Source organism: Desmodus rotundus, chromosome 3 (assembly GCF_022682495.2).
Source record: "Desmodus rotundus isolate HL8 chromosome 3, HLdesRot8A.1, whole genome shotgun sequence".
NCBI classification, from domain to species: domain Eukaryota; kingdom Metazoa; phylum Chordata; class Mammalia; order Chiroptera; family Phyllostomidae; genus Desmodus; species Desmodus rotundus.
In genome coordinates, this window is record NC_071389.1 from 37,121,270 (window position 1) to 37,144,973 (window position 23,704).

Here is a 23,704-nt window from a genome sequence, read left to right on the forward strand (position 1 = left end):
TTCATTGAGAGTAAGAAAAAAAAAGTTGCTTGGGGCAAGATTGGGTGAATGGGGAGGGTGAGACACGGGGGCCACGCAGTTTTTGGTCAAAAACTACTGAACATTCAGTGTGGTGTGGGCAGGTGTGCTTGTAATCACCCATGATGAAATGGGCAAATGCTTTGAAAGAATCTCAAAAAAAAAAAAAAAAAAAAAAATCACTGAAGCTGAACGCAGCCTCTCACAGCAACGCCAGCTGGTACACTGATACAGATGGGTTCCTAGAACACTCACCTAGTGAGGAAAGCCTATACTACAAGGGGCCTGCCATTTAGAAGATAATCCCAGTTTTCTTGGGGTCCCCCCTTGTATGTAATCCAAGGTGAGAAAAAGATGTTACCCTGTTTTTTTCTAAAGGTAAGAAACGAAAAAATTGGATATAAGTACATACAAGAGACTCGGATGTGATTAAAATATTATTTTCTGGTTAGAAGGAATAAGAAACTAGACATCTCTATAGAATATATAGGGAAGATTTTTAATAAATTCAGGATAAATATGAAGTAGTACAAACATGTTAAACTTAAAGATGCTATATACATTGTTTCTGTTGCTAATTAACTGTCACAATACTATTCTTAATGGAATTTCTTTCATAAGTTCTTGTTAAATAAAAGTACTATATAGTTATCTAAAAAAATCCACAATACTAATACTAACTAACCCTAGAGTTCTTTCACATCTATAGCAAGGTGAGGCTAAGTTAAAAAGACACAGTTACAAAAAGATCTGAAAGCCAAGTAAAGAAAGTATTTCAAGGGGAAGTGATCACATGTATCAAATCTGTTGAAATGTCAAGAAAATGAAGATTGAGAGGTGGAAGTGATAGATAACCTGGAAAAAAGTCAGAAAAGAGGGTGACAAAAGAGTTTCAACAATTCTTTCAAGGAGCTTTGATGATTTGGGAAGGAGATACTAGGGTGGGAAATGAAGGCGGAATTGGGGGGAGGGGAGGGAGAGCTTTTTTAAAGATGCTAAAAGTAACACAGCATGCGTGACTGCTAATGGGCATGGCCCAGTAGAAGGAAATTAAAGAATCAATGAAGAGAACTGTATGAGAGGAGCAGCAAGCAGTGGCCAGGCTGAATGACTGGGGGTCTCAGAAGATTTTTGTTCAGGAAGATTGATAAATTATGTATCTTCTCCCAACTGATGCCTAGTGCTTCTCAGTGATACTATCTGAGGAGTCACAATTTGCCTTCAGCCCAAATCTATATGGGCCGAAGGCAAAAAGGTATTAAAACCTTGTTTTAAAACAGATATTTATTACTCAATACCTGCTCCATGGCATATGATGAACTGAACACCCCACTGCTGCTGCTGCTGGAGCTGGTGGAGGAATCGGCTGAGCTCCCAGATGGGGTCCCACTGCCAGAAGTCTTCACTGTAAGGATCTGTTCATCGGAAAAGCCCAGCTGGTGGAGAAGCTTTTGGTCTTTATTCACTGTCAGCTGCAAAAAGGGTTTCTTAATTATTAAGGGGGAAAGGAAGAGGAAAGTAGTACTATCAGGCTACAGGGCCAAGTTTATTTAAACCTACCAGACAATCATTTGTAAATATCTGTATATTATCCACAGGACAGCACAACTGCTTGGCTATCTTCCACCGGACACTCCCGATGGTTTCATTACTGTGGGCCTGTGAAATGAAATTCCGCGTCGTCATAACCCATTCACTCGTTCACTTAAACAAGCATCTGCTGGGCACTGGGCACTGTTGTACAAGTTGAGACAGCAGAAAACCAAAGACGCGAATCCCTGCCCTTGGGAGGCTTCCCTTCCACTTAAGTGAAAGTTGTGTTCGCCACTCCAGTTCCTCCTCATCAAGCATGGAGTAAAACCTCAAGTCCTTCTTCCACAGCAGGTCTTCCGTTCGTTCTTTCCCTTTCTCACTGTCCCACCGGCCACCTTGCTTGTCGTGAACAAGCCACGCAAACTCCCACCGCAGGGCCTATGTACCTGCTGCTCCCTTTGTTTGGAATGTCCTTCCCAGAAACGGCTTACTATGTCACTTCACTCAAGTCTGTGTTCAAATGTCACCACCTCAGACCTTCCCTGTCCATCTTCATCTAAAATGGTATTTCATGTGTAACTATCACCTCTACCAAATTGTTCTGTTTTATTCTTACTAACACTCACCACCACCTGATATTGTATTACATATTTATCTACGTGTCTGCTTTATCCCCCATCAGTTTCCTATCATTTCAGGTCTTTATTCTAAATTTGTTTAACAGCTTTTACAATAGAATAGCCACTCATTCAGAGATCTTCATCAACAGCGTTATGAAAATAACAGACGAAAATGGTTACAGAGCTTACTGAAAACCTACCTCTACAGTAAAGGTATCTTTGGTAGACTCATAAGTAACATTGAGAGTTAAAAGATGTCCATGAAATGAGGCACCGTGAGGTAGAATAGTTCGTGGAACAGAGTAAAAGTCCTTGAAAAAGACAGTAAGTCAAACAAGTCAGATACACAGTGTCACTGTTGAACACTTCAGAAATACAGAGCCAGCACACTGAGTCATGGATGATTCGGCTGCGTTACAAAGACAGGCTCACCTCTATAGTGATCACATAGCGTTCTGCCAGAAGCAGCAATCTCTCAATGATGACAAGTTTAGTGGATCTATGGATTAAAACAAAAATTTTTTAAACATATTTGAATTGCTGACTTGAGCTCAGTTCCAGTCTGTTTCACCAATCATAGGCAGCATTCACTGGTCAAAGACTGAAATTTGCAAAGATACACTTCCCTTTCACCCGAGGAGGAGGTGATTCAACTGGGTCGCAGCTACAGGCCACAGATGAAACAAGGGAGGAGAAGCCTGGCCCTCCGCACGTTTCCTTTCCTGCCCTTTTCTTTCTTCTTCTTTTTCTTTTTAAGCAGCTGTTTCATACATGGAGGGCCTGAGTCTCTAGGCTGATATGTCCATCAATCCATCAAAAATGAAAAATCAGCAAGTTTGACTCTCACAATCTTACAACTAGAAAATGCCACATAATCCTATAAACATAGGGGATCAAAGTTCTAAACTGCTTGAAAATTAGAAGACAAATGGGGAAATATTCCACAAAGAGTTGCTACTGTATTTTGGGACTATAAGACGCACCTAGGTTTTAGAGGAAAATGGGGGGGGGGAACCCCCCTCCGGCCCCACCCCCCAAAAGCCAGGTAAGCTACATTCGGACTATAAGGCGCACCCCCAAATTTGGGGGTGCGTCTTATAGTCCAAAAATACAGTATTTTTCTTTTTAAAATAATTTTTATTTTTCCGTTACAGCTGATGTACAATATTACATTCATTCCAGGTGTACGACCCAGTGATTAGACATTTCTATCACTTATAAAGTGGTCATCTTGATAAAACTAGCACTCACCCGGCACCATACATAACCACTACAACCTTACTGACCTGTACTTTATATCCCCACGATTATTCTGTAACTACCAATTTGTACTTCTTAATCCCCTTACCTTTTGCACCCATTTCCCTAACTGCCCTCCCATCAAAAAGTTCTCTTCATCTATTCTGTTTCTATTCTGCTTGTTTGTTTATTCTGATTTTTAGACTTCACACATAAGTGAAATCACACGCTATCGTCACTCTCTGTTGTATTTCTCCCAGCACAGTACCCCCTCTAGGTTCATGCACGTGGTTGCAAGATTTCATTCTGTTTATGGCCGAACCATATTCCATTGAATGTAAACACCACTTGGTATTAATCCACTCACTTATTTACTGATGAACACTTAGGTTACCATTTGTTTAAATCAGGCTAAGAATAAGGAGGAAAGGAAGACTAAACAACTGTTCATCTGTAAACATTCTGTATAGTTCAAACTTAAAATACAAGAATTTATAATCCTAAAGGTTTTCAAAGTAATTAAGAAATCAACACATATCAGGAGACACAAGCATCTCCGGGAACGAAAACACACAGCAAGGGAGCACAGAGCCCTAACGGACTCTGAAAACGAGACCACGGGACTCTTCTGGGAGGACTCATGAAATCTTACTTATCATCTGAAATCCAGTCGGCCCAACAATGGTGGATCAAAACTATTAAAAAAAAAACAAACCCACAGTTCCAAAACACAACATCTGAATTTGCCACGAGCTGAGCACGACACTGAACCACACAAATGAAGTGCTGTGTAGGCACACCCCACTGTGGCCTGTATGCAAAGATAGGCTAATGCTACTAACGCTACACCATTTTGTATAAAGGACGTGCGCAGCCTTGGATTTTGGGGTGTGTGTGTATGTGTCCTGGAATCAATCCCCGCTGGATATGAAGAGATGACTAATAGGACTTCGACATTTAGCAGCTTATATAGTCACAGCCTCATATCTTAATAAAGGGAGCGCTACATGTGTGCACACTGAGAGATGAAAAATCCAAATCCCTTTAATGATGTGCTATTCCAGAAAGTCTAGGTATCTCAGATATATAGATCTCTAAAACTTAAAAGAGATGCTATCGTTTTCTAACACCTGATTAACAGTATTGGAAATTTCACTTTGAAAAGAGTTGGTTAAACACATTAAGAGTTTTGTTAAACACATTTAACAGAATTCTAAATTCTTTCATTCTATGAGCAGGAACCAGCAAAAGCTGATATTCAGATGAAAATGTTTAGGAAATAACTAAGTAGTGTGAGTGAGCTGTTGACCGCACTATTTTAACGATGCCCCAGTAGGGAATCAAACCACAGACAGCACCGCAGCACACCACGCAGGGGAGAGGAAAACTCCTGCCTCCCGCAAGGCATGACAGTTACGGTCACTAAAAAGTTCTTTTGAAACTAGTAGATAAGATAAAACAATGTCCTGGTTCAAATTCAATTTTGACACTATCCATTCTTATTTAACTCTGTTTAAAGTTTATAATAAGAATATTTAAAAACTATTCTGTGGTTTTGCTCTGTAGTCAATTATGAAATGATTTAGAATAAAAAACACTTAGTAAAAGAACAAAAGCACACTTATTTAAAGAAGTGGAAGTATGGAAATCCCAATCCAATTGTTCATAAAGGCATTTCTAGTCTGATTTGTCAGACAATAAATCATTAAGAACCTAGGTCACAGAGATGGATCACATCTTATAAATATGTAATTTGGAATTCTTAATACACATCTTTAATGGAAGTCTATTTGAGATATACTTCCAAGAATGTGGTAATGCGAAAGTCCTGTGAAGTGTTCTCATCAGGAGTTCAATCTATAATCGCCTTCTACCATTTAAAAAAGAGGTTCTAGAGGGCTGAATTCTACTGGTGTCTTTCGTATTAATAAAGCATCACTATACAGTACTCAATTCATTTTTAAAAAGATAACAAAGACTGTGAGCAAGGATTCCATTTCTAAAAGAAGGCTTTAAAAAGAAAAGGAATATCCCCAACTATAAATAAAAATAAATACATACATACATAAAGTCTGCCTAGGAGTTGAGAAAGACTGCACGAGTACCATCACTAGAGGGCAGCAGAGTGTGAGGGGCAGAGACTTCCATGAGCACCTGCCAACCTTTCATGGGTATCATTGATTTGGGGTGGCTTACCAGTAATGAAAGGCTCATAAAACCTCACAAAAATGTTCTAGTTACTTCAGTCTAACATTTCTAAATGTTCATCTATTCTACTTACTCTATCAAAGAACTGTTGCAAATACTGAGCTCAGACTTCACTGATAATATTGAAAACATAAACACAGCAATGTGACTGAGAGGCAATGCCAGCTCGGTTTTAATGCAAGTATTCTGACCCCGGCCAGGCGGCTCCATTCGTTAGAGCATCGTCCCACACACTAAAATGTCATGGGTCTGATTCCCGGCAGGGCACGTACCTAGGTTTGCAGGAGGCAACTGATCTATGCTTCTCTGTTCTCTTTCTCCCTCTCTCCCCCCTTTCCTTTCTCTAAAATTAATAAAAACATATCATTGGGTGAGGGAAAAAAGAAAGTAAAAAATGCCAAATATCTCAGGATAAAGTTCTCATGAAAAATTATTTTGAAAAATAATTTTAAATAATATTTTAACTATGATTTTATTATACTATACAATTTTAATCAGTCATCATCTTCCACTTCATTTTGCTTATGCTATTAATGCCCTGGATTTGACTATTCAAGGAGAAAATTTACAAGATGTCTAAGTAAGTAAATATTTCAAACTTAAAACAATTACTCTTCATGCAATGACTGTATCTTTATCCATAATAGTAGAGAAGATCACTATTACACAGAGTAAAAGTTAAGTGAATAAAAAACATCACACCTTATATACTAGGTAGAGGGGTAGGAGCAGAGCAATACTTGGATGATTGTTATGATGACCTTCAAATCTTCTAAAGAGACACAAAATCGGGAAATACAATGGGAAACACATAATTTCCCAGGACATGACTGTTTGCAAAAGTTATGAAGTAAAATGAGGAAATCAAAATGGAGATATCTTCATAGGGGGGAAAAAGAGGCCAATTATTTTTTAAACTGATACGTATTTAAATATCGTGTATTTGTCGTAACTTCTGCAGTCTCTTACCTATACGGAGACTGAACTGATGTTGCTACAGTCGGCATGGCAGTCGCTGTAAGCATTTTTGTTGCTCTGGTCACAGCATGTGTTAGAGTAGGGCCACCAAGTGCTGAACTGGCTGCCTAGGAAATAAGAAATAATTCTGTCAGGGTTTCTCCAACTCAGATCTACTGACATTTCGGGCTGGACACGTTTTTGCTGTGGAAGACTGCCCTGGGCACTGCAGATGCTTAACAGCACCCCTGACCCCTCCTCACAACCAGCAGGTGCCAGCAGGACCCCTCTAACCGGGACAACCAAGACGGTCTCCAGTCACTGCCAAGTGATCTGTGGGAAGTGAAATAACCCCCAGTCGAGAACTACTGTTCTACTCTTGTAATACCCGGGACCTCGTTTAGGGGTACCTGAATACTTCAAATGTTTTTATGAAGACTTAGTTGGACTTGGGAAGTCCTACACAGATTCCAGCACATACTCATCACCAAAACGTCTAACTCATTAACATGTGGGGGCGGCAGCACTTTGTTTTTGAAATACTCTTTATTAGACATAAAAAACAAGCACAAATTAAGAAAGAAAATAATGTTTAATGCTTTCACCATATGTTGGAAAAAGGCATTATACGTAAGACAGTAGTATTACGCAGCAGGCGTCTAATGGACAAGGACAACCAACTGACCCTCCTGAGTGTCCCACTGTGGCCTTTACTAGCATTTATCATATAAACTAGGTGACATGAGGGGAAGGATAGGGAAAGAAGCAGGTGCTGGTACAAAACTCCTGGACTAAAAAGGGAAAAGGAGAAAAACAATCTATTGGAAATGTGGGACGTAGAGGAGACCTGTTTTCTGTCCTGAGAAAACAGGTTCCTCTACCCTCAAAGAGGGATGGGTAAAGCAGAGAAGAGGGGCAGTGCGGGGAGAAGAAATATCTCCTATAAAGTACACTTCTACACTGGGGTGTTGAGGAAATGTCTATTCCCTACGTTACAGTATGGTACTATTCACAAATTCTTCAATAGGATCCAGCCACAAATATCAACATTCTACATGATCTTAAAATATAAAATTATGAAAGGAAAAAAACCATTTATTTAAAACAGTTAAATAAAAATTAATACTCACTTCTAATCTTGTGTAGCAATCAGCAATAAATTTCTTATGTAACGATACAGAATCCTAAAAGAGGTATATGGAAATTAAAATTAGTCTGGCATTTAGCTGTCGTCATTAAAGACAAATGTCAAAATAAAGAAGCCAATTTTCAGCATGCCAACTTATAAATAAAAAATATATAATTTTCTGCTTTTGTGTTTGAGGACCTTCTTCCTGTAGATACCCACCTTCTTTAACCTGGGGTTTAGATTAATATAACTGTAGTTTATGATTAACTGAATAGCTTCATTTGCAATTTCTTCATCAGGTGATTCCATGGCTATTTTCCAAATGAAATCCATTCCTATTAATTCCAGCTTTTCTACATACTGTTCAGAAGAAAACAAATTATACAGTACACCAAGGTCACAAAGTTACAACCATTTTCTGTTACACTGTAAGTTCCCACCTCTTTAGTTTAATATGAATTAAGGTTGCAAAAACTAAGCTATATGAAAATGCTATTGTACCAATATGTAACTTTAAAGCAAAAACCAACCAACAGCAGAAACACTAGGCCGCTTCTAAGGGAACCAAAAGAGATGTGAAGATTTTCTTTCAGGCACCCCTACACCCACACTAGACATCCACTCAAATGAACTACTGATGCAGAAATAGCACTGGCGTGAGATGGGTGCCATCTTTAGGGGCTTTTCTTCAAAAGGAAATGAAGTCAAGCTAGAAGTAGCTACTAATCCTTGGAGCTCAATTCAGTCTTCCCAAGAGCTTAAAAGATCCTGTAAAAACACTTACCATCCAGGAAACCAGGTCATGAACAGTCTTGGAAAAAAAGTGTTATTTTTTTGCCTTTCTTTTTAAAGGTGCACATGTAAATGTAAACAACAGCTATATACATTCTGTAGAGCAGGGGTGTCAAACTCATTTTCACCTGGGGCCACATCAGCCTTGTGGTTGCCTTCAAAGGGCCGAAATAATTTTAGGGCTGTATAAATGTAACTACTCCTTAACTGTGAAGGAGTTGAAATTACATTTGATCCTTTGAAGGCAACCGTGAGGCTGATGTGGCCCCCAGTGAAAATGAGTTTGACACCCCTGCTATAGATCATTTTCTGTTTCGTTGTCTGCTCTTTAATTTATCTCCCCAAATCCTTGCCACTGGGATCCCAGAAGTGAAGATTTTGTTACTTTTTTAGGATATGGATTGATTTGAGGAGTGGGAAGGTAAACAGAATATTACCTTAACTCAGCGTTTACCTAGCCACAGGAGGCCGCTGGCTACCCCAGAGATCAGCAAGAAGCAGAGGGATTCGGGAAGTCAGATATCATCAGTGCAGAAAACGGCAGACAAAGGATACCCATTCTTCAGAATAATTCATGTTTTATCTCAATTATAACACACTTTTGCAGAATGTCAAGTTTTACTAGATTATCTAAATTACCCAGATTTGAGAACAGTGTACTTACCAATTGAGCCCCTTGTCTTTTCAATCGATGGTCACAGAGATTCACATTTTCAAAAAAAGTCTTAAATAAGTTAAAACCTGAAATTACGGAATGTCAGATAAGTTCACACGCTGTAAGTAACACAGATAATCAATGAAAACACTCAAAGCATCTCAAGGGCTAAAACTACAATGTTCAGGACAAAACATAACTACAAATCTTTAAGACCCTGAATTAGGTAATGGCTTCTTAGATATGGTGCCAAAAGCACAAGGAACAACAGAAAAAAGTAGATAAATTGGACTAAATCAAAATGAAAAAGTACTATGCTTCAAAGGACTATCTAAAAAGTGAAAAGACAACCCATAGAATGCCACAAAAAATTTGCAAATCATATTTCTGACAAGGAGCGAGCATGCAGAACATATAAAGAACTCGTACAACTCAACAAAAAGACAAATAATCTTATTAAAATGGGCAAAAGATTTGAAAAGGCATTTCTCCAAAGAATAGATATAGATGGCTGTTAAATGCATGAACAGACAGTCAATATCATCAATCTTCAGGGAAATGCAAATCAGGACCACGTGACACTACTTCATGCCCACGAAGGGTAAAGAAACAAATGGATAAAGGGTAAGATGGGTAAAGAAACAAATACAGACTGGTACCGTCTGCACTGGTGAGCACGTGGTGAAATGAAATGCTCATACTTTGCCAGTGGGATTGTAAAATCCCACGTTGCAAAACAATTTGGTAGTTCCTCAAATGCTAATTATCTGATACAGCAATTTCACTCCTAGGTGTATGCCTAAGAGAAATGAAACCTGTGTTCACAAAACCTGTACATGAATGTCTGTAGCAGCATGATTAGTAACAGCCAAAAAGGGATAACCACCCAAATACCCATCAACTGATGAATGGAGAAACAAAATGTGGTACAGTCTTACGTGGAATATTATTTGGCCTAACTGGAATGAAGAACATGCTACAACATGGGTGATCCTTGAAAACATTATGTCTTAGCATAATAAAAAAAGCCAGATACATATTGCACAATTCCTTTTATATGAAATGTTTAGATTAGGCTATTCCATAGACAGAAAATAGATTGGAGACTGGGGCTAGGGGAGAACAGGGAGCAACTGCTAACACATACAGGACTTCTTTTGGGGGTGATTAAATGTCCTGGGATTAGAAAGTGGTGAAGGTTGCACAACTTTGTGAATATACTAAAGGCCACTAATTGTACACTTTAAAAAAATGAATGTTATAGTATATGAATTATATCTCAATGAAAAATTTTCAATTACAAGAAACCTAAAAGGATGATTTCTATACTTGGATAAATTTAAATGAATCACTTTTGTACTAAGTAACTTCAAGAAAAGACATTTTGATAATTTGAGTTATCAGACCATATAATTAAAAAATTGTAATAAGATAACATTCATATAAAAAGGAATTTATCTGTATACATAAACATCACAAAGATATTCCAAACTGTTGGGCTGCTTTTTAGACATTGGCTTAGAAGGAAAGGAGGGAAGAACAAAATATTTTTAAGAACTGAAAAAGTGAATTTGGTTTTCCTACCATTCATAGTGATCTCATATGACTCCAATTTAAGAATTTTCTCTTTGAAGAGCTGCTGCTGAACATCACTCTCGAGATCATGCTGCCCTTTTGTGAACCATTCAAAACACATCTGTGGAGCAAGACAAGGGTGACCCTGTGACTCAAATTCACGTTGAGAAAATATGTATTCTGAATCGAGGCAGTAAAGATAAATTATTTTGAATCTTCAAAAACTTACATTCCCAAAATACCACTCAAAACTGAAATGCTTAGAACTCTGGACTAAATAAAGTATTAAATTACCAGCAATCTTTCCCACAGATAATGAAAATATATACTCGTACTTCGAATTTTATACGTACTTGGGTTTTTCCACGAACATTTATTAATAAGCCTTACTATGTGCCAGGCACTGTGCTAAGCACTATCACATATTTAGTCCTTTCAACAATCCCATGAAGTAATTAATATTATTCTGTAAAATGAGAGGAAAAAACAGCGATTCACTGCTAGCAAATGTCAAAACAGGTAGAGCTTCTGGTTTAACCTATTTTCAGCTGTTTAATTATAGTTCTAAAAATCTGTCTAGGCCTTCATTCTTCCTTGGTGTTTCTGGGGTACCGCATCATTACAGGAGCTCCGTTTTCTCTTGGTAACTTAAAATTAGTTTCATGTGACAGGAAAAAGATATATTGAGAATTCTTTAGATATACTTAAACTGGCTAATTTTGGTTTTACACAGAATGGTATCATAATTACTGAAGTACTCACACTTTTATTTATATCTTGGAAAATATATATATAAATAAATATTTTTCCGGCACTCGCCCTGGTCTATTAATATAAATGTATGCTTGGTAAACTGAAAAGTGTTTAGAAACGAAGATGTAAGACACACACAAAATGTGAAATATTAAATCCCACTTCTGTCTTACTTCGTCCACAGTACTATTTGCTTACCTCTCTATCTAATTCACAAACATCCTGGCCGGTCACAAGACACTCCCAGATTTCCTTGGCACGATTCCAACCCAGATACAGAGTAGCTTCTTGCAAGAAAAATGCCAGAAATTTTAGATGGGCCTCTAAATACTGCAAAAAGAGATGATAATTATTTAACTCCAGGCATTCACACCTAAAAGCAAAATTAAAACAAAACAAAAAACCAGAACTTAAAAAAAAAAAAAAAGTTCTATCTAATCCTTTTTCATACAATTTAGGGTAATGTGAGAAATCTGTTTACAAGTTGACAGTATAATGTAGTAGAAACCACATTAAGTCTATTACAAATTCAGCTGACTTTAGATGACAGCAAATAAAATATAATTTCATCAACCTCAAAGTAAAACACCAGAAACTCATAACTGGTGAGTTAAGATTTCTTTCTACTTAAAAAAACAAACCAAACATTTCTTTCTACTTAACCAAACAAACTACTAATCATTTGATTTAAAAACAGAAACAACTATGCACAGAATTGACAATTAGTATTTCATGTCAAAGTCAAAAAAAGATGTTTATTTTTATTACTTTATCATATGCAGGTCTTAGGTAATTTACCCACAAGTATCAATTTTCTAAACTTTTATTTTGAAATGACTATAGTAAAGATGCAAAACTGTTCCATTGTCCGGGTTGCTCAACTGGTTGGAACTTCATCCTGTACACCGACAGGTTGTGGGTTTGATACCCGGTCCAGACATATAACTAGGTTGCGGGTTCGATTTCTGGTCGGGGTGTGGGCAGGAGGCAATTGATCAGTGTTTCTCTTTCTCTCCTGACCCCCTTCCTCTCTCTCTAAAAGCAGTAACTATATCCTCGGGTGAGGATTTAAAAAAAAAATTGTTCCATCACTATAAAGATATCTCGTACTACCTCTTCATAGTTACATCCAATAAACATCATTTTAGCAGTTCAAGTGCAGAAAGTCCAAACGAACGTGCAAATCACGAAACGAAAGCACAAGGCCAGTACCTCACGGTATGTGTACCGGCCATCCACTAGTGTCACACCAGTTAGGCCTCCAGGGCCAGCCACGGCTGCTGCAAGTCGATGACAAGCTATCAAACTTCCTGTTACCAATTTCACTATTTCAAAGTTTTTCTTCAAGTCTTGAATAATACTCTTGGCAAAAACAACAAAAAACAAAAATGGTATGAGAATTTAGTCATTTTAATACAAACTTCTGTGTTAGTATGTAGTCCGAGGTGAGTGATAGCAAACATGATTTCTTCACTCACATTTCTTACATAAAACTAAATAAAATCAATCTGGTATGTACATTTACTAAGGAATTAATAAGCTTCTTTGCTAAATTTAGTTTCTAAAAGAGATTCTTTTTTTTTAAAGCAACCCTTTTAACAAAATGGTTTCACTTCGTATGCACCTTTCAAGGTCACTCTTCCCAAGTATATCATGTCGAGGAAGTTCTAGTTCCTTAATCACACTAATCTTTTTGCAATATAAAATAAGTCTTTTCAAACAAATTTCAAAAATACCATTCTAACTTTTAAAAACTGGCTTAATTATTTCAATATTTTAAGGAAATAAAAAGAAAATAAGGGCTATAGCAAAAGAAAAGTTCTATATAAATAAAAGCAGAATGATGTTTAAACTCAAAATTATTAAATAATACAAATAAATTACAGTAATAATCATAAAATGTAAAATAGTGACTATAAGACTCAGCAATCTTAATTGTTTTATTATTATAAAATGTTACATAAATAATTGTGTAATAATCAGAGAGAGCCATTCTATCCTCTTACCTTGTCCTGCTTTTGATAGGTTTGTTTTATGAAGGAGCGGGTGATTTCATGGAGCTGACGCAAAGCTGGTACCACCCATACAAATTGAGGATTATTAAGCTGAGATGACTAGAGTTGAAAAGAAGTTACATTAATTAAATTTAGAAATAAATGGCAGACATAATTTATTAGCTATAAAAAATTTCCAAGTCAATTAGGCTTCATTGTTGCACATTCTATTATATTCCTCCTCACATTGCTCATTTACATCTTATCTCCATGCATTCATAATTCAGTCTTCAATTTCTTATTCTGCATGCAATTTCCTAAGGCCAAGAACTGCAAACAGGAGTGGGTGTGAAGTGACAGCAAATGTACAGGGTACATCAGCAAAAAACAGACAAGGAATTAGCAACTTCAGAGGATAGATGAAGTAGCACAGGCTGCCAGCTCATGTTGATAAAATAAAGTAGTGGCAATCGCTTAACTTGGATAAGCTGAACTGGCTGATAAATAAAATGGTATACAAATGTGGTTTTCTATACTTATATGATTAAGATACCAATGATATGATCAAGACACTGATAGTGGTCTAAATATTAAATATTCACAATCTGCTTGTATTTCTGAGTTAGACCAATTTTATAAGAAACATTTTCATTAATTACTACAGCCACTTTGTACTTATACTTTATATTTTTTAAAGCACTTTCAAATTATTTCTGAAACTGCTACAGGACAATCCAGATTCTCATAGTACACATCTGAAAAGTCTGATGCTCATCTTTAAAAAAAGAATTGCTTTTTAATAAATAGCATCTTCCAACTATGAGATTTCATTATAAAATTTGTAAGTTATCAGGTTAAACACTATTAATCAATTGATCAATGAAGTCTAAAACTGAGTAAAAGTTTAAATCCTGAGCATTTATTTTAAAGGCTAGATTTTGTTTTTTGTAAAGCCTTGCTTCTTCAAGTCTTTCTGAAAGATTAATACAATACCCCTATGGTGTGACAAATGCTTTTGATGTCTTTTGTAGAAAAACACCCCGCTAACGAATATGTAAATGTGAGAACGCTATTGGCAAAACAATACTGGCTTTCCTAAAGACTAGCCAATCAATCAGCCAATACCGTATTCCCTGGATTCTAAGATAAAGGTTTTACAAATTTCAAGTTCTGAAACTGATGCTTCTTACAACTACGTCAAAAGAAATTTACTAGCCTCTAGTAAAGTTATGATGTAGCTGTCTTTACCACAGTCTGTGTACACTCAGCTGTGTACAGAAAATACCTGCTCATCTACCTGTCATTGCATTTATCAGTCGGTATAGGAAACACCACCCAAGGAAGGCTTTTTAACTTAAATTTAGATCACTGATGTGTTACTTAAATCCTGTCAAAAAGATTAGACTATAATGTGAAACTGACTAGCCTGTATCACGTCTGCCAACTCAATTAAAAGCAAAGAGAACTGCCAGTGGTCTCAGAGACCACTAAAGCATTTTTCAAAGACGGGAATTTGATGTGATGGACTCATACACCTGGTGAAGTGCTGTGTCACTCAGCACTAAACGTCTCTGTCTCAAGGTGAACCTCAATTTCAGAGAAGTTGTTTAACATGCAGTATGCACAACTTAATGATTAAAAGCAGCACAAGTTTTATGAGGACAAGGACACAAAACTCCATAATCTTCAACATGCCTCAAAATTATAGTTGCTCTTAAAGATTTTGAAGAGATCAAAAACACTACGATAAATAATGAAAAGTAGTGTGCCACAGTGAAGCTGTACATACTGGTCCAAAGGAAGCTGAGATAATCTCTGAACGCAAATCTAAACAGATGTATGGTAAAAGTAAAATGTAGTTTCTTTTTTACTTCTTCATAAACTTCTTGTATCTAGCATCTTAGAATCAGAGAAATAAGGTATGTACAGGGTAGGGAAAAGTAGGTTTACAGTTCTAATACACATAAATAAAATAATAATAAATAATGCTACTAGAATAAACTTTTGCATACTCGACAACTGTAAACCTACTTTTGCCCCACCCTGTAATAAAGGCCAACTATTTGCAAGACTAGCTAGAATATTTCTGCTAAAATATAGAAGTTGCAAAATGACAGGGATTAAAACTCTAAGGCTTAGGCCCAAATTGACACCTTCCAAAAGGATGACAAACAGAAGGATATAAATATAAACCCTTTAGCAAATAATTTGACATATTAAAAAGTATCATTATGACCAATTAAGTCAATTATGATTAGAATTTTTTTAACATTAAAAATTATCCTTTGAAGGTAGCTCACTATCAAAATGGAAGGAAAAAAACAGAGAAAATTGGAATTTAAAAAGTATTTCTGATATGGCCTTTCCAAAATTTAGCAGATAGGACAGATATTATTTATTCTATCCTATCTATGACATCTGTTAAGTTACAAGAAAAATTTAAGTTACTCTTTCTCCACTCACAAAAGAGGCAAAAGACTAAGGTGGACAATAAAAATGAACATATCTGATAATATCAAATGATGGAGCTGCGGTTTCATAAGCAGGAGTTGACGGTATGTTCAAATTAGACTCTTGACATGAGATGAAGCCTTAGAGGTCAACTAGTTTAGCCTGCAAGTCTATGCCTAAATTCCTCTTACTCGTTTTTGTTAAACAACGAGTCTCCCAGTATTTCTAGTCATGAGGAACTCAGGAGGCAGTGCGCTCTCTTTCAGGCTCTTCTCACTATCATTGACCTATCATAATAAAACATGTCAGCCCCTAACTTCTTAGGAGCCATGAAAAGTTGAGTTGACTAAAACTTCTCTATAACAATCCTCTCAATACCTGAAGAAACTTTCATATTCTTTTTTGAGTTCTTTCTTCTCAAAGCTGAACATCCCCATTTGCTCATATGTCTTGTTTACCCAGACTTAGCAATTTATCTAGAATCAAAGTAAAAATTTTTTCATGGGAGAACATTTTAAAAAGTATTTCCTCCTGTGATAATTGCATTACTGTGAGAATGTACTGAGGACATCTTGCTACTTGTACTTTCAGTTACGTGATTTGGCAAATAGAGGCCACTCCACCACGGGTAAGGATTTTAGTGTACTTGTAGGTGAAAGGGAGGAAGTAAGAGGAAGGGAACCAACATTCACTGAAAGGCTGCCAGGCACTGAACTAGGAGGCCTTAAGATAATCACTAAAGGAATATGCAAACACCACTAATTAAGTAAATATGATTTTTTCGGTTTAGTAATTTGTTTCGGATGAGTACATTTAAACTTTTTAATTGAAGGAGAAAAGAAGTAAAATAAGATGGAGGGGGTGGAGGTAAACAGTGGAGAGTAGAAAGGAAGCAAAGGAAAGAGGACCGAGGAAGCCAAGGGTATCCTGACAGAATCTACAGAAATAATGTTAAGCAATACAGGTCGGAATTTCTGAACACAACAGTGGAACTTGGGAATTTTAAGAGTGTCAAAAGCAGAGGGACAGGGAATCAGTTGGGGGAACAGAGGTAGCTGAGGGTGGGAGGGGAGTAAGAGGTGGGTGATCTTGTCTTACCCTTTGCTTAGTTTCTGTGTAGCCTGGCAGGGAGACATAATCCCCAAGTCAGCCCACCTTGCTGCCTGGCAGGAAAGGGCATAGCATAGAAAAACACCTTTAGTGGCAGTATATAATTCACCCCCCTGCCTGGAGTCATATCCGGGGGGGCTCCGATCTTCCCACTGCCCCCCTTCAGCCATGTTGAAGCTACTTTAAAAGAATATCTGCGAAAGCACTTAGTCAACTGAAAAGTGCTATATAAATGCAAGATATTATTATTTGGAATGAAATAATGATGCATCAGAACTTCTTTACTGGGAGCAGTGGGAAATAAAAGGAAGAATATTCCTTTCAAGACTCACAAAATGACTCCAAAATTCTCCGTTACTTTTTGAGTTTTGTTATGAAAAAACGTTCTGGAATGAAGTGACTGCAAAGAAGCAATAAAGATGTAGTGATGCTACTGGCTAGAAAAGCTAAGTAATGCTTAGCTGCATCAAGGAAGGAACAGAGGTCAGGAAGGATTTTCTGGTTTTCAAAGTCATTTTCCTGGAGGTGGGGAGAAGTCCCTTCAGCTCTGACCTTCCTTATCCATAAAGAAACGTATCCGTTACTAAGAAGACAAGACCATTTTTCTATAAATACCCTTTTCCTCTTACTATCGAAGGATCTAAACTTCTTAACTCTGGATGAGTTTCAATCATAAAGACAGATGCTGCTAAATTATCTGAATCACTGAACAGAGAAAGCTGGAAAAATTCAAATTGCATCTAAGGAGAAAGAGAGCAATGTTGTTGAATTGAAGGAGTAATTCCTCATGACCTGAGTATTAACAGCTTTAGTTTGTGAACAACTTTTAAAATCTCTAAAGCTAGGTAATATGTAGGAAACTCACTTGATCAAATTTCAGTGTCAGAAATATAACACAACAAGTTCTTAAAAGTCCACTGAACCACCAAAGCCTATTAACAAGAGCTGAGAGTTTCTGAATGTACCAATGACAATTAGCAGTAGTCAAGATCTTTAAAGATATACTTCTTAGTGAAAGCCAAGAAAAGTGACTTACCAGTGAAATTACTAAGCCATTAGCCATTTACCACCACCTTTTAAGTTAACAGTAAACTGAAATCCCTCTCGCTGCCAGGGTTTACAATTGGTGTGGGCAACTGGAGGGCCCACGTGGGAGGAGAACACAGCTCCCCCGAGCGGGCTGCAGCACCCTGGATGCGAGTCCCAGTGAACGGACACTGAGACCCGCCCTCTCAGAGCAGAGACCTGACCTCTGAGGACTGCAGCAACAGGACAGCAACAATGATCGCTGGTTCCTCTGCTGACCACCCTTTCAAAGGACAGTCTGGGAGTCCACCAGAACCTGGAGGCCAGAGCCCTGAAGGTTAGGGCTTGCACAGAGCCAGCTCCTCTTGCACTCACTACCCAAGCCTGCCTTCTAAAATGGAGCCCCAGCAGCAGGCACTCACTCATTAACTGTTTGCCTAAGAAGTATTACTTTAGGAACACATCTGAATTAAGCACCTAAGAAAATAACCATGTGTCAGTCCCAAATGAACCACTTTTTTTTAATTTTAAATTTTATTTATTGATTTGAGAGAGAGGTAGGGAGGGAGGAGAAGAGAGACGTCAGTTTGCTGTTCCACTTATTTATGCATTCCTGGGTTGATTCTTGTCTGTGCCCTCACCGGGAATCAAACCTGCAACCTTGGTGTATCAGGACCATGCACTAACCAACTGAGCCATGGGGCCAGGGCTCTTTCTCTCTTTCTTCCTTCTTTCTCTATGAATGTTCCTCCATTTCTCCCTTATGGGAGAAAAATGGGCATAATATTTACATAGAATCCACTGTACTTATTAAAGTTGTCTGTATTTTGGAATTAATTTAAAAAAGCCAAAGCTGAATTTCTTATAATTTTATGAAAATAACATAAAATAACACAACAAAACTACTCTGAAAGTGATTCTAGGTTTTTTCCCCCTTTGAGAGTCAATGACTCCCCAAGCTTTAAGTAATAAAGCATAGATCACAAATATTTAAACAGCAGTTTGTACTGCACATTAGTCTAAGAAACACAAAAACATATTATCTTTAAATTGTGATGTAATTTATTAAAAGGGATTAAGTTAGTATACCTTTTAATTGGTTCCACCTGCAAATTCTTACCTTGAATCCATCCTTCTTTTTTTCCAAACCTGACCATTCTCCAGGCTGAAAAATTATTTTAAGAGATATATAAGTGACTTGGTAAAAGCAGTACTTATAATGTCCCAATCTTGGACTCTAAAAGTTAAGAGCCTCCAGAAAAGCCATTTAGTTTAAATTACATAATAGGGGAGGAAAATTATTTGGCTCTAATTACTCCGACAGTACTATTGTTCTAACAACAAAACCAGACCAAAGGTAAAACCAACCCTTTTAATATCTTCTATACACTTGATGATGTAGCTCCTCTTGATTGCTTCTTTCACTGCATAGGCATCACTAAGGATTGTCAGGTGTTCATCCAAGGCTTGCTGAATAAGGCTACTGGGCAGGGTTGGAAGATGAGCTAGTTCCCAGAGCACATCTAACACCTACAATAACAACACATATGATGAGCCAGCCAATACACAAATAAAACTGCTGTAAGTATTTGTAGCTAGAAAAATTCATTTGATTCCCCTGCCTTTCCAGAAGTGGTCTCAAAGCGAGCTTCCCGGCCTATTCGTCCAATCAGGCTTAACAGCTTCTGCCTTACTCTATCGCTCTCAGTCTCCCAGCTCTGCAGGACAGAACAGATGGGAATCAGTGCACTGTGCAGTGTCACCGAACAGGCAGAATATGCAAAACTTTAAACTCAGCTAAAAAAAAAGTTTAACAAACTAAGAAGAGTACATTTAGAGTGGAGGGGACCACAAAATAAGTTAACAGAAAAATTTAAAATAAAGATGTTTGAATGGACACATACCTTCTGAATGAGAACAAACAAATGATTAAGCTGGTCGGAATTAAACTTGACAGCTGCGGCAGCAATAATAGTGTGAATGTTCTCGATCACCGTAGATGATTGTCCGGACTAGAAAGGAGACATCAGGAGAAAAATTAAGTCTCGAAACTTGGGAAAACCTAAGTCCTCTCCCTGGCAATTTACAGAAGTAAATAGTAACAAAACCAAATTAATTCTAGTCTACTCAGCACTGACTTGCTCAATATTGGTGAGACTACATGAGACAACCATAATTAATGGTTACCAGTTAGCCTTGTTTAAATTACTAGCAGTTTTAAATATTTAAAAATACAATGTGAAAAAAAGATGAGAATCAAATTCTCAATCTGACATTCTTTCAAGAGGGGAACAAAATATTTTTAACTGGCTAAAAAAACCAAACTCATTACATTATAGGACATACTTACTCACTTCTGGTATTTCATGTATGAGCTTGATGGCCTCAGTTTCGAGTTTTACCTGCCTCATTTTTTTATTTTGCTCACCAATACTTTATGATTTCAATTAATGTTTATTTATCCCATAAACAGCAAGTCTCTGCTTCAGAGATGTACACCCCACAGTCAACCTTATGACTGAAATTCACTTTAAACCTCAATCACAACTCTGTCCTGTCTCACTATTCACCATGCGAGAGACTTAAAAGACAGGACTTTAAAAAAAATCAATTCTGTAAGAATTTGCTTGATATCTACTATACACATACATTCACTGAATGAATGTACTAGGGATATATAATATACATATATCATGGTCTCTAATCCTTAACCTGTATGGAGTCAAAACTTACAAAACAAAATTTTATGACAGTATTCAACTAAGGTCAAGACACGGGAAGAAAAATTCACGGGACCCAGGAATGTTTTTTTTTCAGTCTTGCACCTAAACTTTCTATGTTCTGCTCTGTAATGCCAGGCTGGGAGTCTGCAAATTACATTTCCCCTGCTGGCTGCACTCCCATTATGTTCTAGCAATGCGAGGCATTGCTGGGAGATGAGCAGGCAGGAGGAAGAAAGAAGTGTTTCTGGTCTATGCTCAGAGACTGGATACAGGTGCTGGCACTTCATGGGATTCCAGAAGCCCTGCTGGCAGCGTCACCTCTCTGACAGGTTCAGCACTGCCAGTGAAAGAACTTCCAAAAGCAGCTTCCTTTCCCTGGACTTGATTCCCTTTTTCCAATTGGCTGTTCCAGCACTCACACTTTTCCCTTTTTTGCTCTTCCATCCTAGCAACACCTTTGCAAACAATGCCCTGTATCCAATTCCCTCTGGAGTGCCTAGCGCAGTTTCTGTTTCCTGACTAGATCCTGACTGATACAGTGATTACGTAGATAATGCAAAGGTGAGCTCCAGCCTTCTTTCTGGCTTAGCAACTAAATGAAGAATAATACCATCACTGAAACAAACTGGAAAATGACCAGGTTTGGACATGCTGAATTTGAGATGCCTATGAGATAACAAATGTAAACATGTAAGTTATGCATTTAGGAATAATGCCCTGGAGCTCCAAGAGGAGGTCTGAATTAGAGATATAATTCTGAGAGTCAGCAGTATCCAAATGTGTTGAAGCCACAAGAGTAAATGAAATTGACTAATGAAGATTTATATAGTGAAACAGGGGCTAAAGACTAAGGCTTGAAATAAACTCCTATTTACAAGAGAGAAGACACTAAGGTAGTAAAAGGGACTTAAGAAAGAATGACAGAAATATGGGAGGATGAACTATTAACAAAGTGGAGGAAAAAGAAAATGAAGGGTATACTTGGTTCTGTCACAGATGCTCAGAGTTTGGTAAGGTAAGATCTATAAACTCAGTAAATATTACTATCACCTTCATTTAATAGAATTAAATGGGAAAAACTTATTAATGAAAACTGGTAAGCAGTGCAGTTAATAGAACACTGGAATGATAAGCAAAAGCCATACCTATTCCTAGCTCTGCCACTAATTGCTATGTAGCCTGCAATAAGGCTTCCATTTTTTAATCTCAAAAATGAGAAGACTACACTAGGTCTGTAGTTTCACACCCCCTGAGGAGAGGGATCCTTCTTATATGCACAATCTTAGTAGAAATTCTGAGCTATAAGACAGATTTCAGAGGAGCTGCTGTGGTTCAAGCAAGACCGAAGTTCCATTTTCCTGCTTACTCTCCTTCTTTTTCATGATAAAAATGTCAGAAAAAGGCAAAAGTAAGTCTAATCAACTTACCTGGATCTTCCAAATTTTAGTGAGTTCATCCAAAGACAATTTACTGCCCAAGAGTTCGATAATTCCCTTTATCCGATCACAGTACTGTGCTTGGTCTATGTTACCTGAGGGAAGAAACCCCAGAGGGGCAGGCAGACACAGTGAACAATGACTTTCTAAATAAGATCCTAGTAACTCGAGGCAATATTAACATTCTGTAAGATTATTCAAAGGCTAATACAAAGCAACAATTTTTTGAACTTCACACAAAAATATATTATTTATAATTATGTTAGGCAATATTTTTTTAAAGCAACTTACCTTCCAGTGCAATTGACAGAACTGAGTTTTCAACGAGCCAGTCTAACAATCTGTCTGTATCTATGGCATTCTTCACAGATTTGGATAAAGTGCTGTCTTCTATTAGTTTGGTTACCTAGAAAATCAGCATTATTGTGACTGACACTAATGCAAATTATGCATAATCAAAATCTTCACATAAACATATCCTGTGACTTCCACAGTGTTACAATACCACCTGATAATTAGCTACAATGTATCAAAGGCCCGATATTAGGCGTTAACAGACTACTTGTTACATCTCTTTTAAAATGTATGGAGCCATTCTTGCAGCTCATACTTCCTGCGCCACTGCTGACTGGCTCAGAAATAAGCATCTGGCTCAAATTTCAATCAAGGCATGTCCTCCAAATTCTATACTTGGGACCAGAGAGAAAATGCCAGTCCCTCCAGGGTGATGGGAGCGATCCATGGCCATGATGTCTACCATAAGAAAGATGTCACTTCTAGTAGAGGAAGAACATCCTCAGAATTGCAGAGCTAAGACTTGGAAAGAGTCTTGGATGTGGTGTGGTCTCAGATTCTAAGTGTTCCTGCCCCTTACATGGTTTGGCTAGTCAATCCTTCATTCATGTGAAAAAGACCAGCTTTCTTCCATGAAACTTCTCTCTAGCCTAAGATGATTTATGATGAGTTCATTTCATTTGCAGTCAAGAATCCTAATTAATACAAAACTGAAGGGAAAGCATTGGAATTATAACTTAACTGTATTGGTTCCCTCTGTCACTCACCAAAACCAACCATGCTCATGTAAAGTTTGGGAAGTTACAGAAAATTATTTCTGTTTTGTTTAGATCATCACAGTTGCAGTCACTCTGGTTTTGTCCCACCCCAGTTAGAAGATCTGGTTTAAGTAAACACATATCTGAAATATAAGAAAAGGAACTGTTCCTTTAAAGTAAAAAATAAATATCAAATAGATATGTGCCAAGGAATTATGTTCTAGGAAATTTCACAGAAGCACTAAATATTCCAAACATTTCAGAAACAGATTTTGATTGTAATATAAAAAGATCACTTTATTAACAATTATAAACATATACAGCATTTCATATATAATCATATTTCTTTTCTGCATAATAGTGAGAAATTATTCTTTATATCCCAGCATTTCTATATTAGTAACCACAAGTTTTGGCAGAACTGAAAGTGTCT

At 37.3% G+C, this 23,704-nt stretch overlaps 1 protein-coding gene across 3 annotated transcripts in view; it reads right to left on the minus strand.

Moving 5' to 3' along the window:
- The window catches only part of USP24 (ubiquitin specific peptidase 24), a 131,970-nt gene that overhangs the window by 62,343 nt on the left and 45,923 nt on the right, over nt 1-23,704 (minus strand). For all 3 annotated transcript variants that reach the window (XM_024571090.4, XM_053920953.2, XM_024571089.4), the window contains exons 11-28: nt 22,511-22,625; nt 22,211-22,314; nt 19,965-20,072; nt 19,683-19,778; nt 19,429-19,590; nt 19,181-19,225; nt 13,486-13,593; nt 12,692-12,841; nt 11,678-11,809; nt 10,736-10,847; nt 9,161-9,237; nt 7,924-8,064; nt 7,706-7,759; nt 6,588-6,703; nt 2,604-2,670; nt 2,372-2,482; nt 1,579-1,677; nt 1,317-1,490 (exon numbers count right to left, since the gene is read on the minus strand). In XM_024571090.4, coding sequence (XP_024426858.2) covers nt 1,317-1,490; nt 1,579-1,677; nt 2,372-2,482; nt 2,604-2,670; nt 6,588-6,703; nt 7,706-7,759; nt 7,924-8,064; nt 9,161-9,237; nt 10,736-10,847; nt 11,678-11,809; nt 12,692-12,841; nt 13,486-13,593; nt 19,181-19,225; nt 19,429-19,590; nt 19,683-19,778; nt 19,965-20,072; nt 22,211-22,314; nt 22,511-22,625 — 1,971 coding nt within the window. The remainder of the gene's footprint in view (nt 1-1,316; nt 1,491-1,578; nt 1,678-2,371; nt 2,483-2,603; nt 2,671-6,587; nt 6,704-7,705; nt 7,760-7,923; nt 8,065-9,160; nt 9,238-10,735; nt 10,848-11,677; nt 11,810-12,691; nt 12,842-13,485; nt 13,594-19,180; nt 19,226-19,428; nt 19,591-19,682; nt 19,779-19,964; nt 20,073-22,210; nt 22,315-22,510; nt 22,626-23,704) is intronic.